Genomic DNA, 15988 nt, shown 5'->3' on the forward strand with positions numbered 1-15988 from the left:
GTGGATATAAATGGCACCAAATTGTCAAATCACAGCTATTTTCTGTGCTACCTATACAAATAGGCCTGACTCCTGGCAAGCCATAAAACAATTACTGCAGAATTCCTGTAGTGCTTTGATACCCCAGCTTGCCTGCAGGGCTTCAAAGTCATCTTGGGGAAACATGAAAAAACTAACTTCCAAAACACATAGAGGGAAAAGATACAACGTTCAATTTCTGCTCATTCAAACAGAAATATACCAAAAATCTTAACACTGAGATGATAACGTTTGGAGAGAAAGCAATTTGGATTCTCTTCTGCCCAGGGTAGAAACCCGCACACTATATTATTTCCATTAGCCTGGTGTCACCTTAGTAATTTAAAATAAATACTAGTTGGCTTTTAAAGATAAAGCTTTCTAATTTACTAGGGCAACATCCCTTATTCCAGTTTAGTAGGACTGAACTGGAATTCAGCTGCCTGAATACATAAATAGCAGAGTAGATTATTCCTTTCAACTGGCTTTTCATCTCAAGTCAATACATTTAGAAAAAAATATGGAAAATAGATGAAACAGCACAACAATTTAAATAAACACTAGCTCACAGAACACAAGAGAAACATATGACACAAGAAAAAAAGCACATTCCACCTGAATCTTACTCCCCAATAATTTTTGCAAGTTTGGAAGCACGTTTTCCTGTTTAAACATTTATCTCCTCCCTATTTTCGGGTGCAAAGAAAAAAAAAAAAAGGCAGGAAATAATCAGAGAAAGTGATGAAAAAAATCATGAAACATCATGAGTGCATAGAGGCAACAGTGACATTAATTCTCTAACTCATTTTTTCACTATGGATATTATCATTGTTACTCAAAACAGAGTACAGATACGTTGAATATTGCACGCATCCAGGGATTTATACAGTTGGATTTTGGCTTTGTGCCATTACCTACCAGACTTCTGGTGGTCTTCCCCTTGTACAAAGCAGGGAGAGTTAATCCCTGCAGTACTATCACAATACACGTGCAACACTCGGAGATGCAGAGAAGCAGCGAAAACTTTAATCTCTTTAATACTAACAGCGCTTTTGCCTCTTAAAAGCCATGAAATTTGCAAGTTAAATCTGACAAAATTGAATAGTGAGCATTATACRTCTTTGCAGAAGGCATATCTGCATGCCCATCAACAAAAACATCAGGATAATATAACTCTTACTAGTTCAGGTTTATACAAAATTGAATGCATCTTTAAACTCTTACTTTATTTTGAAGATCTGCAATTTTTGGTAGAAGGCTATGAAAAGAATCGTCTTAGATGCTGCTTTCCTACATCACAATTTCTTGTAATTCCTAGTGAGCAGGCACACACAGACATACAAACACAGAGTACTAAATGAGAATATCGGTTCCCCGTTCTTAAGTTGTATTTAGTGTAACTGTAACAAATGTCCAGATGCCATGTATTTCTCTACACAAAATGAATTCATAGTGCATACAGATGACCTTTYTAAAAAATACAGGTACTAACCTTGTAATTTCCAGAGAGGCAAAGCAGTGGTTTAAGAGGGTCTCAATAAATATCAGAAAAGAAAGACTAACCTTTAATCCATGCTTTTCACCCTCCCCTTCATTCCTTTGTGGCAYTTTTGAAGAAAAACACATTTCAGGATAAGTTTTGACTTTTGATATATTTTCTCAAATCAACTATTCTTAACTGTGGTCAGCAGGAAACGGACTTGCAAAGAACTGTCACTTAGCTGCAAAGAAATGTTACATGGTTGCAAAGCAATGTCACATGGCCACATAACCAGCCATGGCTAGAAATCCTTTTCTGCTTGCTATGCACTAAATTTGCAGAAAGCCTTTGGGCTCCCACGTTAGCTGTGTGAAAACAATTTGTTAGATAAATTGTTCAATACAAAGTACAACAGGCTACATAAAATATTTGAAAGAAAACAATCCACTGGGAAGAGCAGAATGGAGCAGGGAGAGAAGTAAATCTTATCTCCAGTGCTTGGCTGAATTTCAGTTTTAACTGTTGTTAATTTGCTTCATCTGCATTCATACAAAGATGCAGATGCTATTTTTCTTTTATTTAATAATATTATTTTCAAATAAAGAATGTGCCAGAAATTTTCAGCAGAGTTAGAGTTTAGATTAAATGACTGAAGCCTCGAAGCAAACATTCTGATCTAATCATYGTATTAGATTCCAAAATCACTTATTTTTCAAGCCCCCAAAACAAGGCTGTTGTTATTCTTCTGGAACTACAGTTCCTGTGCCCACATTTGCAGACAACTAAAATAACATGGTAAATTTAAAGATAAATCTTAATATTTACATATTACATGCATAATTAAAAACGGAAATCACAAAACAAATGTCAGACTTTAATCAAGAACTACCATTTTATCTAGACTTCAGCACAGACAATAAAGAAGAACCTAAAATCAAAACATAAAAATATTCAGTTGTCTAGACACCCTCAAACTGGTAACCCAGTGTAAACTATTCATAAATAAATAAATCCAAGAATCCAGAAAGAAAAGAATACAAAATCTTCAAGTACTGAGAAAAAAATAAACAATTTTGAACATTACACTGAAAGTGCTGATCTACGAGTAAATTATTAGTATTACAGATCCTGTAAATCTAAAATTCAGCCATTAGCATTTAAATATCCTCACACACCAGGAGGAATAGACTGGTAGACCTAAACCTTTTCTGTTACAAAATGAGCTAAACCTGTGGCAGTTCTTTAACTTTGCCATGAACTATAACAACAAAAATCCAAGGAAGTAACCCAATGCAGGCCTGCTCCATAGAAACCAGATTGTTTCTATTTAGCTTTCAACCTGTGGAAATGATAATGGAAACAAAATCATTCCACCATTTGATAAACTATTTTTTTGTAAAATATTAACTTTTAACTTTTATTCTTATATATACTTGCTTAAGACATTTAGTTTATGCAGAGTTTTGTAGAGAAAAATTATCAGAGTGCGGGACAACTTGACATTTAACAAAAAAGGATGAAGTAAATAGCAAAATAATTGATGACTATCTTTTTAAGAACAGCTTTTAATCATGTGCAATATCCATCAGACATTTTCAGGTTTCTAAAGCAGAGGGATTTAAACACAGTAGGTTCAACACAACCCCTCAAACAAAACTGTTGGACAGCTACAGAGTCTGTGCTAAATAACATTCCATTCCTGGACTTCAGATACATCTCCTATCCTGCCTCCCATTAGCCCTCATGTGAAATAGTTAACATTTGTAAAAGAATTAAAAATAAAAAGGAGGGCAGATGTGCATGCATCCTCACACTAAGCTTATTTGATCTCTACTTGTTTGAGCTAGAGAACTGCTCTAACTGAATTCACACAAAGCACCTGTTAACATGAACCTGCCAGTTTGAGTCCAACTTGTTGAACACAGCTCTCCTAAGCTTCCCTTAACTTACCCAGACTTGCGCTAGGTGCACTGAAATTGCATCTATTCACTTGGATAAATGACAATCATTTTCAGTATCATCTTCTACTGCATTCATGACAGACAATGCAACTCATGTTTACAGAGCTTCTGCCTGCTCTACCACACACAGCCTTAGGACTCTGCAGCAGTAGCAGGCAGACCCAGGTTGATTTCATTATATTGTTGCTGGGCTACTTTATTTGATTTAGTTTCAACGACCAGTCTTAGTATATTTACATAACACTATCAAAAGCACCCAAAGAACTTGGGTGGAGTCCTTTTCCTATAATTTACACTTAAATATATTAGAGTATTGGTAACATGCAGCTATAAACTGTACCCTTATTAAAAATACATTTATTCATAGAAGCATCAGGAGGACTAGGACTGCAGAATAGTGAAAGTCAGTATCCTTATAACAAAGGTTGGTTATAATAAGACAAACCGTATATGCATTTATCAACTGAGAAACCATATTTTCTACAGATATCCTTTACTCCTCAAATAAGGATACACAGTCATTTTCCCATATTGTTGTCTCTATTAAGCCAAATGATGTGAGTTATGGAATAGACTACATATTATGGTAAAAAGTGTTTCACTGAGAAGGCATGGCATTGGTATTATGCAGAACAGGGACTAAGTTTAACTCTACTGAAATCAGAAAAGAAAGCCTCATCAAATTTCAAGAAGTTACAGTTTTTGCTCTAAAGTATTTGCTACATAGAAATGGGATTTTTAAATATTTCACAGTCACAGAAACAACATACTTCCTTTTTCACTTAAGGTGTCTTAAAAGCAAGAAAGCAAAAAAAAAAAAAAAAAAAGTAATTTAAGGGCCTCCCAAAAGTGTAAAATGTAACCATACAGGAATTGTATATCTTTATATACATATAAATATATATATATACATATAAATATATGTGTGTATATATATATATATATATATATATATATATTTACAGGAAAATATATCTTTGTGGCCCGGACAGGAATAAGTTTAACAGTAGCTGCATCAAAAGAGAAATGACACTTCCACAAAGTTTTTAAACAATGTAAATGAAAGAACTATTAACTGTATAGTTGTACATCCATCCTCTAGTCAGCAATCAGTGCAAGTTTAGAAAATCACTTCAAAAAAATGGGTTCAGTTTTTAAATAAACGAAAATCCTCCAACAGCTTCCCTGCCCATTTCCTCAAAATAAATAGAGATCTCATAAATGGATATTCATTGCCATTTACTTCTCTCTACTTTACCAACTAGTTCTCCCAAGGTATGTTGCTAAAAAAAATCCCCAATTCATGTGCTGCTGACCACTGCCCTGCACACAAACAGGGGTTTCTGCGCTGTGAAAGTAAGTCCCTAAACACCGCAATTGTACAAACTGAGCAGCTAACACACACCACACGCAGRTCCCAAATGCTTAACAAAGCCTCCAATTTCTAAGCCTTTTATCCTTCTAATAGTAGACATCAACTGGTTATCTCATTATTAAAAAAAAGGGGGGGGATTGGATTCTCAAAAGAATAAAATTGTGCTCATTACTTTCCACTTATCTCTCAATTGGAAATTCAGTTTCTCACACAAGCAAAATACTGCAATATCAGCATCAAAATAACACAAAATCATGCCATTCTTTTGAAACAGAAAGCTGCCTGTGTTTAGGTAAATATAAAGAAACACTCGATAATATTTCTAGTGATGTAATTCTTCATAGAATCTTTTTATAGAAACACAGCCTTGAGGAAAAATTCTACTGCATTAATATAAACCTACACACCCTATGAACATGACTCTACACATTTTAATATGCATTACACGGTTACATATTTCCTTGTACTAATATTAAATCATTTTCAGGTGTCCAGAAACGTGACACATATACAGATCAGACAAGCAAGAAATCAACTCATCAGGCACTACTCCAGCTATATGTATTGCCTTTGAATATTACTCAAGACGAATGCCTCTTCATGTTTGGAGGGTAAAAAGATTGCAAATGCAACCCACCTCTCTATCATTTTTCAGCAAACAGAGTAACTGATGACCTGATCTAACTGATGACCAAGAATTAAATATTCTGCAATGGTTCTATCAAATATTTCAGTAGCATATTTACTTGGAATCAAATAGAATAAGAAAAATAAATGCAAAGATCTTTTTGTGTTTTATTATTGGATCCAGTACTGGATTTCAAATTTCATTCAGCTATTTGGAACCTTTTTACTCAAAATTTCTCCAGAAAACTTTTACTCAGCAATGCCTCTAAGGCAGAAGTGGCACTCTTTCCCACACAAGTGATGGAAAATACAGTATACTGGCTTCCAGCCCATAATATTCAAACAGTTTCATCTCTGCCTAATCTGATGATTCCTTTCTAGATCATCTGTCCCTCAAAGCATGGTAAAGATAAAATGTCCCCTTAGAGAGTATATAAAGAAAGTCCTTGACTTGTCCCATAAGCCTGCAAACACAAAGCATCTTGCCTTTCAATCCTTATTTCACAGAGATATGCTATGTTCTAATGACTGACTACAAACAGGAGCAAAATGACTAAGCATCTCACTGATTTGGATGAGTTGTTTTGTAGAAGCCTTATAACAGCAAGCACAAGTAGCAATAAGCAAACTTATTCCAAACTGTTCAGAAAAGTTCAGTAATCAGAAAAGTGAATCTACTTCACATTTCTTGTTTAACACTTCATTTTTATGTACAGTAATGCTGGTTTTGCTGTGATCTCTACGATAGCAAGTTGAAAGCAGAAACATACATATTCATATTTACACAAGCAATACATGACTTAAAAAAATATGTATCATACCATACAGACATATGTTTGTGTATATACATTTTATTAATGAAATACGGAGGCCATTAAAAGTCAATTCATATGCATCAACAGCTGAAATGAGTTCTTAACTATATTTGGAAAAAAAAAAACCCTTATACTCAATCATTAACACAGTGTTATGGCAGTTAAGACATTTAGCACCAGAGCAAGTCATAGATTTTCTTCTAGAGCATTATCCCATCAGACCCCCCTAGGGAATTAAAAGAAACAAATCTGAACTCCTCAAAGTCAGTGTGAAATTTCTGCTCAAGATCAATGGCATGATACAGCCCTTGGCTGGGGCTACAGTAATAGGAGCAGTTCCTACAGTGATAGGCAGAGTTAATCATCAATACTCTACATGAGAACATCATAACAAGGCTACACATGTTAAATTCCCTAATGAGTATATTCAACTCTGAAAATCTTCTTCTTTAGCATTATTTAGCACGAATAGCACCACTGAAGAAAGATTAATAAATTTTCAAGAAGTCACTGAACAGCAGGTTTTAACTAGCAGTGAACAACTCTTGCGAAATTAGTTTTTTATTTTGTGAAATTAGTATTCTTCATTGTCTAATACCTAAAATACTTGATTTCAAGTCTGAAATCAATTGATTCAAGTCTGAAATCAATTGATTACCATTAACGGAGTTAAGCGAACACAAAAAAAAAATAGTATATCAGCTTCTTCCTCTTTAGGTACTAGGTAGGACAGCAAAAGACAATGAAAATACGAAAAAGGAAAATGAGAGATTTTTCTATCGGAAGACAAATCAAGGAAGCACATTTTATAGGCAAATGTATAAAGAGTTAAATTTTGATTTTTGTTTTGTTTTGTTTTCATATATGCCTAAAAAATACTATTAGAAAACGAAGATATAGAATGACCACAGATAAGCTAAACTCCATTTTTCAAATAATATAAGCAACCATAATAAACATTTTTAAAAAAGTGAGTGTTCCCAGACTGTAGAAATCTACAAATTAATTTCTAAATGTAAACTTTATTTATAAATATTGCTTTCACCACCTATCAAGTGCTACCTCTTTATCAGGCTACAGTCATCAAGTTGTTCTGTCTTTTGTTCCAGTGGAATCTGTGGAATAGACTGATTTCTTCGAAAATCCTGAATAAAGATCACACTGCACATCATTGTTACAAAGAGAGCCTTCACACTCCAAACAGTACCAAAAAAAAACTTTCCAATAGGAAAGTTTAAGGGATATTATTGTATTAGAAATGCAGATTATCTAGTAAGAGTGAATATATTTTAATTTTTCTTATATATCTGTTACTTTCATAAGGCTAAACAAATGCATAAAAGTAATCTGAACAACAATAAATATCAAACAAACAACCTAGGTATATACATTTCCCCAAACACCAACAAATTAAACCAATAGTTCTACAATTTTGAGACATCTTCCCCACATCTTACAAAAGAAGTGATAAAGCTTCTAATGAGTCTTGCTCATGCAAGAATCTGTTTTTCTGTAACTTTGAAGTTAATATTATTCTATATCCATGTGTATGACGATTATGCAATAACTACAATTCTACATTTCATTTCCTAATAGCTAAAATCTGGAAGAATTATGAGATACTTCTAAAAGAACTTGACCACAACTTCAGAAAACTAGAAATACTGTAACAACAATGAAACATGTAGTTCAACGTAGTGTTATTGAAATTGTAATCTGAACTCATCAACAGTTCTTAAGGAGATCTGTATTTTTTCTATGCACAGATATGATACAACCTTTATGAAAATCAAGTTTCAATTAGATAGCCCACAAAAGAGAATGAAAATTAAATACACTCAGTAAGGAAACCACACAATRAAACAGACTAAGATGCAAGTTTGTGGGATAGCCAATAATAAAACTCTTCTGAAAATCAACAGAGGAATATCTGCCCCCAAGGTTCATTTTCAAACCTGGGAATCCTGATGACAACTGGAAGATTGCTGTGAAAACATTCTCACACACCCAATATGCATCGTGGTTTTGGCTTAGACTAAATATCAAAGAGGAAAAACCAGAAAGCTGCAATTAAAGAAACTCTTTAAGTAATTCTTAAAAGTGTAACTAAACATCCTATTTGAATATCACACTCAAAAATTAAGAGCTGTGAAAACAGTTATCTTGTACAAAAATTTTCTCTAAAAATGTATGATTAGATAAAATACAAGCTACCAAAAACAGTAGATTCTTCACTGTAGTCACATTAAAATAATTGGTCTATGAAAAGTGGTAGAGATTAAGGATCTCTCACCCCTCCTTTTCCACAAATATGCTTGACAGTATATTGAAATCCATTAAAAAAACAGTTTAAAAAAGAAAATCAAAGGGCAAAAATGGTCTGCTTCTTGTAAACAAAGTTTGTTCATTGCTAAGACACACACACCTCTTTTTTCCACCAGTATATTTTTAAAAAATAAGCAAACATTTGTTAGTTCTAAACATAGGTCATCAGAACGACTTAGAAATTTAGAACTAGATAAACTTTCAGAAGAGAATTAAGTCATCCATGTAAAAAAAATAAAGAAAAAAAAAATCTTTGGAAAACCTTCTAGACAAGGTTTACCTAGAACTATATTGCTGCATGAAAATCTAGCAAGCTGAAAAATGCCCCTAACGCAGTTTCCACCTGATAACAATAACACTATGCAGTCAGAGTAGAAGAAACAAATTGGGGCTCACTGGAACAGCACATGTCACCACGTACCATGACTTGTAAGCTGCCTTCCGTTCTGACAAGTTTGTGCAGGCTTGTACAGCAGCCAGCTCCACAGGGAAAAAAAACACACTGCACATCACAGCCTTTCACACCATCCTTCTGGTTCCAAAAGATTTTTATCTTGCCACCAGCCCAAAATATGAGGCAAGGCTCTCTTCAAAAAGGGTTATTGATAAAAAGGACTGCAAATTTTAGTGCTTCTCTGTCTTCACTGGATACCCAGAAAACAACAGATTCGGAATGAATTTCATAACTTTTCTACTGTTCCTAAATTTTGCCTAGTTGACTTGTGGAAACAAAACTAGAAAAGACACATACAAGTATATAAAAGATAAGCCAAATAAAAAGCAGTCATTRGCACCTTTTACCTTAAGTCTATTATCATGCAAGTCTATTAAAACAGTCTATTTCCAAGTTAGTCTAGTTTTGACTAAATTTAACTAACACTAGATTATTTCAAAATATGATCTATGAAAGTGTCACTGTGCAGCAACAGATAACGTAAAACAGAAATATTTAATATTTGAAATATAAGTTTTTCAGAAGACTTTAAAAGATTGGTCTACTCTACAGCAGGCTTTTTTTTTTTTTTTTTTTTTTTTCCCCTCCTTCTCTCCCTTCTCTTTTCCTTCCCTCAAAGGTGAGTAAAAATTGTTCCCCTCAGCACCTCGGAGCAAAGGAACTGATCTTCCACTTTTTAAGTTATAACATTTCAATGTCCAAATCCCTATTTTCATACAAAGTACATCATCGGTATATATAAAAAGTCTATCCCTTTCATAAGAAAAAAAATTGATTATGTCAAAGCACACCACCATTTTAACAGAATCTGAATCATTGCGCAACTCCAGTTCAATGCTGCTTTTGAACTTTTTTTTTTTTTTTTTTTTTTTTTTTTTTTTTGTAGCTTCTTTCCAGTAGTTTCCCTAGCAAGATGTAATACTGCAAGGAAAAGAGCAAGTTAGACCAATGCTGCAGAGTACCAACTTCCATGAGATAGGAAGGTGAAGAAAATATTCCTAACTCGGAGAGCATCCATACAATGACATATAATACCAGACATGAGCAATAGGACCTCTTTTGAAAGCATCCCACTGCTTACGCATTATGCAGCACAGTACTAACTATAACCTTATGACAACTCTTTATCCTTAGATATGCTTCAAAATCTTGCATTTCTATACACAGCACTACTTCCTTCCCATAAATGGAAAAAGACAAGAAACCTACACTTCGAAAGAAGTCTGGAAACTCCTTATACTCTCCGTTCGCCAATTTACTCAAACAAAGAAAACAGATGAGACCTGAGAACAAACAGTAATACTTATTTGTGACTGCAGGATATGCAGAATAGTACAATCGTTATTTTAAACAGCTTTTGTTATGCAATCTCTGCTTCAGAACAGAGCCTGGGTATGAATCTACCTAAAAGAAGAAACAAAAGCACTGCAAATACCAAATTTTTCAAGTGAGACATGATGAAATATGAAGATCACTGTAGTTCATATAAGCTCTGCTCTTTCTCATTAGTGACCACCATCTTCCCATCGCATTTAAACACACAAACCAAGCTATCCTGTACTCCAAAAACTGTTCCTGAGATTTCCATCTTAAAACTGCTGGAACTTTAGGGTGTAGGATCCCTTATTTGCTACATAATATTCAACAGTAGAACAAACACATGGACACACCTTTGTGAATTCACCAACCTCCGGCATTTCTAACATCCCAAGCACAGCCACTGTGCCAGGAAAGATAAGCAAAGCTAGATACTGACAAATTTAGCCAGTTGTTCTCACAAACACAGAAAGCAACTGCACTGAAACATGGCTTTAGGAAAAAAAATTATTTACCTTCCTCCTTCATCTCGAAGGTTTGGAATTACCATATCTATAATAAGTGAACTAGCAGCAAAAATACATTATGAGCTAGTAAAGATTATGATATTCTATTCATTTATTATTCTCAAATTGATTCAAGAGCTCGACAAATAGGCTTAACTAATTACAACCTTTTCCAGTAGCTGCAAGCATATATTTTAGAGCAGTCATTCACAACATGAGCCTGGAAAAATGCAAAGATCACTTGCCAAAACACTTAGTATTATTGTGGCTAGCCATTTTAGCGATATTTTAGTTTGATTAACCCTGTGTATCCATTTGCACCTGTAAAAATCCATGTCTAACAAGTTATCAAGACCCTCTAATTGGTAAGTTATCTTAGCCCAGCATAATAAACTATTTACCAACTTCTGAGACAGTGGTAAGCATACATTCCCGTTAAACGTAATACATAAGGTATCACAGTGTAGRCCACCTGAGGTCAAATCAAACTACCAACACTGACTTACAGAGCTAAGAATTTTTTCTTTTTTCACAACAACCATATKCATGGGCCATGCATTGCCATCATAAACTCTTTAAACATTTTTAAGCAAAAGAAAACATATTAAACAGTCCAAACATAAAACATCCCCAGAAGCACAATACCCAACCCTTGTACTGCCATTTCAGAAGCCTTGAAAGAACAAGTATCCTTTGGAATCTATTTTTTCCCCTTACTGCTGCTCTTGGAGGAGTAGTTAAGCAGACCACCACAACAAGTGAAACATCCATCATATGGGCGCAAGCCTAGTGCTCCCACTGGACAAGGCCTATCCTCCCACAGTGCAGGTTATGCATAACTACAATGTGACAAGTCCCCTCTCAGGCTACGCAAGCTGGCATTTTTCACAGCAGTTGTCACACTGTAAGAGACACATACAAGTAAATCCCCCAAAATAAACATTTTAAAACAATAGCTGAAATGACTGCATAACCAATCTCAGCAGCTGGACACACAAAGCAAAACATTCCCAGGCGCAAACGATCTATCTTTCTCTTGCAGAAGTCCTAACATATATTGCTATCAACAAGCTGAMCACCACACCTAGCAACTGTCCCTGTGTCTGAGCTGCAGTGCTGCGTTTCCTTAGGCTGGACAAGGGGGGAAAAAAAAAAAGCACAGGAATAAAAGCAATGTGTCAAACACTCGCTATGCAAACAGAACTCCAAAACATTAAATACACTTTCTACCACTGATTTCAAAACATCACTCCATTCACTGCACATCACAACACAACCTCATCTATTCAGAGCACTCAGACCTCTTCTAAGAAGTTTCTCTGCCAAAACATTTAGATTGACCCAAAGTCATGTCTTTTTTTTTCTTACACAAGAAATAGAAGGAAGTACAAAAGACTGGGAGAATTCACAGTGCAATCTGGATTATTAAATTCTTTAGAAATGTCGTGAGACATACAAGTCTCAGAAACATCTTGTGTCATATCTAGCTTTTTTTCAGCCTTAAAAAAACCCATATTCAACTAAACAGTGATGAAATGGGATGAACAGTTATAGGTAAGAAAAGTCCTAACAGTCGAAACGTTATTGTAATTCTCATAATGCGCTGGTTAAAAGAGGCAAAATAATCTTGAAAGAAAACCCACAGTAATAGATGTAAAATATTTCACAGCTTGCTACCTTCAAACTCGAAATATTAAACCCAAGTAGGCATGTTTATCTTATGATAGGAAAGCTTTTCTATTTCCGCACTGAAAGCGTTTGTCTGTCTCGTACTCCTTCAGCGCTCAGCCTCTCCGCACGGCTCAAGCAGTGGGGATTTACTACCACCTTGTCCGAGGGAACTGCGGGAGTCCTGCATGCCGATGCGGACGGCAGATCAAACCGGAGGTAACTCCTAACCGCGAGGTCTGCTTAGAGAAATAAACCTGCTCTCAAACAAAGCACCTTCTCCTCTCCATGCCACTACTGCTCGTAACGCAACTACGGCGACCAGGACGCCAGCAGGGCCGGGAACGGGACCGAGTACAGGGGGGCTTCTCCGCTCTCGCCCTCCAACCGCCGCACGCCTTTGGGAAACGGCGAGTGCCCGGCAGCGGTACGAAACAGCGGGTGAATCGGCACGCTGGCTGCTCGGCGGAGTGAAGACACAGGCGCCACGTCCCACGTGAATGAGTAAATAAATAAATAAGTGAGCGATGCTACGCACAGCAATCGCAGCCGGCCCGCGCGGACGGCGCTGCGCTCGCGGCACCCTACCTCGCTTGGGCCTGGGGAAGCTCTCGTGCAAGTGAAAGACGACTTTTTCCACGAAGTGCTGGATGTTGCTGTGCTCGGGCCCTCGGACAAACACCATCCAGTCGTGGGTGAAGCCCTCCACAGTGGGTTTCTTCCGCACCTGGGCGCGGTGCCCCAGCTCCAGCTTCACCTGCACGGCGCACTGCGGGGCGAGAGGCCGGGCGCGCCGTGAGCGCGGTAGAGAGGGTGAGGGGCGCGGACACGGGCCGGCGGGAGCCGCTGTCAGCAACGCGCCGGGCCCGCGGCTCCCGGCCGCCGAACATGGAGGCGCCGCGGCGGGGAAGAGCCGCGGGGCGGAGGGGAAGAGCCGCCGCGCCGCAACGCGCCGCCGGGCACTCACCGAGCTGGCCATGCCTGAGAGCCCGCGGCTCGCCGGGCTCTCCGCGCCGCTTGCCCGCCCTCCGCGCTACTTCATGGAGCCGCCGAGGCGGGCGGGCGGGCAGCGGCGGCAGGACATGCCCCGGCTCCCTCCGCCGCGGCCGCCGCTCCTCTCGCTCGAGCGCCGCGGCCCCGGCAGCCCTGGCCCGGCCCCGGCGGCTGGGAGGGCGCCCGCCGCGCATGCGCACCGCGCGCCGCGCTGACACCCGCACACAGGCATAACAGTGCGGCGAGGGGCGGGCGCGGCGGCGGCGAGCGCGGCCAATGGCGAACGGCGGCGCTGGCGCGAAACCCCGCCCTCTGCGCCCGCGCCCCGCCCACGCCACTCTTAAAGGAACAGCGCACCACAGCGCGGCGGCTTCTCGCGGCGGTGGTCAGGGCAGCGCGAGGGCGGCAGCTCTGCCGGGTGCGCCCGGGCAGCMCCGCCGCCTCCCCCGCTTCGGGAGAGGGATCCGGCCCGGCGTCCTTCTCCCGAAACCCCCGCTGCCGCGCGCCCCAGTAATAGTGAGAAGTGTTTCACCGTTCCGTCATTTGTAACGGTCGAATTTGTAGTTTCACCTTCGCAAGSGAAAATTTGCTAGTGGGAAAAAAAAAAAAACAAAACCACACTTACCAAGCGCATCTTCCGCACGCGGCGCCCCCTCCGCGAGAGAGCGGCCGGCCAACGGCTGCGAGCGGCCGTTAGGTTCAAACACTGGGACGGCGGAGCGCTGGTGGCGGGCGGGGAAGGGCTGGGAACGAGCGTCCGTTATTCCCCGTGTGCGCTGGAAACGGAGCTGCGAACACGCGACACCAAAAGCACTGCCTTTTGTCTCTCACCGCCGCCGCCCGGAGCACGGCGGCTCCGCGCGAGGCGGCTCCGCGCGAGGCGGCTCCGCGCGGCCGAGCGCAGCGCCCTGAAGCGCGGCTAGCGCGGCTGGCAGCCTCCCTTCACGTATTCGAAACTGTAACAGACACGAAGCGACCTCCTCCCCACCCCCCTTAGTGCTTGGGACCTACTGTCCTGCTTAATTAGGAACATCCTGCGTCCACTTCACATCAGAGAAGGAAATCTCAAAACCAACGGTCTTAACAAATAAGCGTTACTGGAGCTCCCCTCCCAAAGCCTTTCGACAAATAAGTGGAAGACAATATGCAAGCAGTGCGCTCATTGAACAAGTACTAGAAGTGATAATGGAAAGTGAAAACGGCATTATTTAACCGATACTTGTGTCATTAACTGCCATTACTAGCATTAACTGAGCTGATACGTTTTTAAAACAGAACAGCCCCTATTACAACGACCTGTATGTAATTTCTATGTATTATAGAAGATAAAATACTAAATCTTACAACAGAAACACGTCAGTGAAAGACTGCAGGTAATTTACTGGGAACGTCTAGATCACAGTAGCGACATTTGCGACATGACTCTTTGCAGACATTAACTTGTCTACACTTGCCAATAACATTTGCCACAGTGAAAACAACATTTATTAGGTTCTGTGCTTTTTTTTTCCCCCCCGTCATTTTGGATAATGCTTATAACTGGATAATGATTATAACTGGAGAAATGAACGATAAGCATAGGGACTCCTTTTAAGAAAAGTACCTTTAAATGAATTTTAACAGAAAATTTTACATATTCTCCCGAGCCTTCCAGATTTCACCGAGAGATGGCGCAAGGAGCCCTTGAGTTAATGTCCTCGCTTGACCTCTTCAAAAGTCTCCGAAATTCTGCGACTCTTCATTTTCTCCTCTCCTTTCGCTTCAGAATGAGAAATATATCTTATTAAAATAATTAAGAATTCAAGAAGAATATGCTAATTTAGTCGATTCTAATCTCTATTTTGTTTTTTTTTTTCAGTCATTGTTTAAAAGGAAGATTGGTTTTTGATAATAACAATGCGCTCTCCTATACATTTTTAGAAGAATAAGAATTTACTCTTATTCTGAGATTTGATTATATTTTTTTTCATTCTTGAACAATAAAATCAGTACTAACTGCACAAAAATTTACAACTTATTAGCATTAACCTTTCCAGCAAAGGAATACCCAGGTTTTAAAGTTGAAAACTGAAAGTATAGACTTCACATACTCCATTTGAAACTTTTGTTGGGCTTGGCTGCAAGTTGTTGCTTTTCCATACACTCATCAAAGCTGATCCTGAAAACTTTARAAGTTTACACATGCAAGACATCCCAATAAAGGCACTGAGATTGTTTACTAGAGTAAGGATTATTCACACAGTTAAGGATAGCAGGGTTGGGCCACAGCCGCTCTTAACCCCATAGGTTTTAAGGTACAAGGAACTATGCAGACAGAGCAATTGGCAGGCTCAGGATTCCAGACACATTTTTTTTCCTGTTAAACTCCTGCTTTAGTTGTAGCTGAGCTGCTCCTCTCAAATGCTGTCACTTAGAAACTCACAAACATTGATGACAGATCCTCAAATGC

General features: G+C 38.9%; 1 protein-coding gene across 1 annotated transcript in view; it reads right to left on the minus strand.

Annotated features, from left to right (window-relative positions):
• The window catches only part of MLLT3 (MLLT3, super elongation complex subunit), a 123579-nt gene extending 110281 nt beyond the window's left edge, over positions 1–13298 (minus strand). Inside the window, exon 1 of the mRNA XM_026044072.1 lies at positions 13135–13298. Within this exon, the coding sequence (XP_025899857.1) occupies positions 13135–13231 (97 nt within the window). The 5' untranslated portion in view covers positions 13232–13298. The remainder of the gene's footprint in view (positions 1–13134) is intronic.
• Between the last annotated feature and the right edge of the window lie 2690 nt (positions 13299–15988).

The sequence above is a fragment of the Nothoprocta perdicaria genome, unplaced genomic scaffold (genome assembly GCF_003342845.1).
Source record: "Nothoprocta perdicaria isolate Ctin4 unplaced genomic scaffold, notPer1 scaffold_104, whole genome shotgun sequence".
In the NCBI taxonomy this organism is placed as follows: Eukaryota; Metazoa; Chordata; class Aves; order Tinamiformes; family Tinamidae; genus Nothoprocta; species Nothoprocta perdicaria.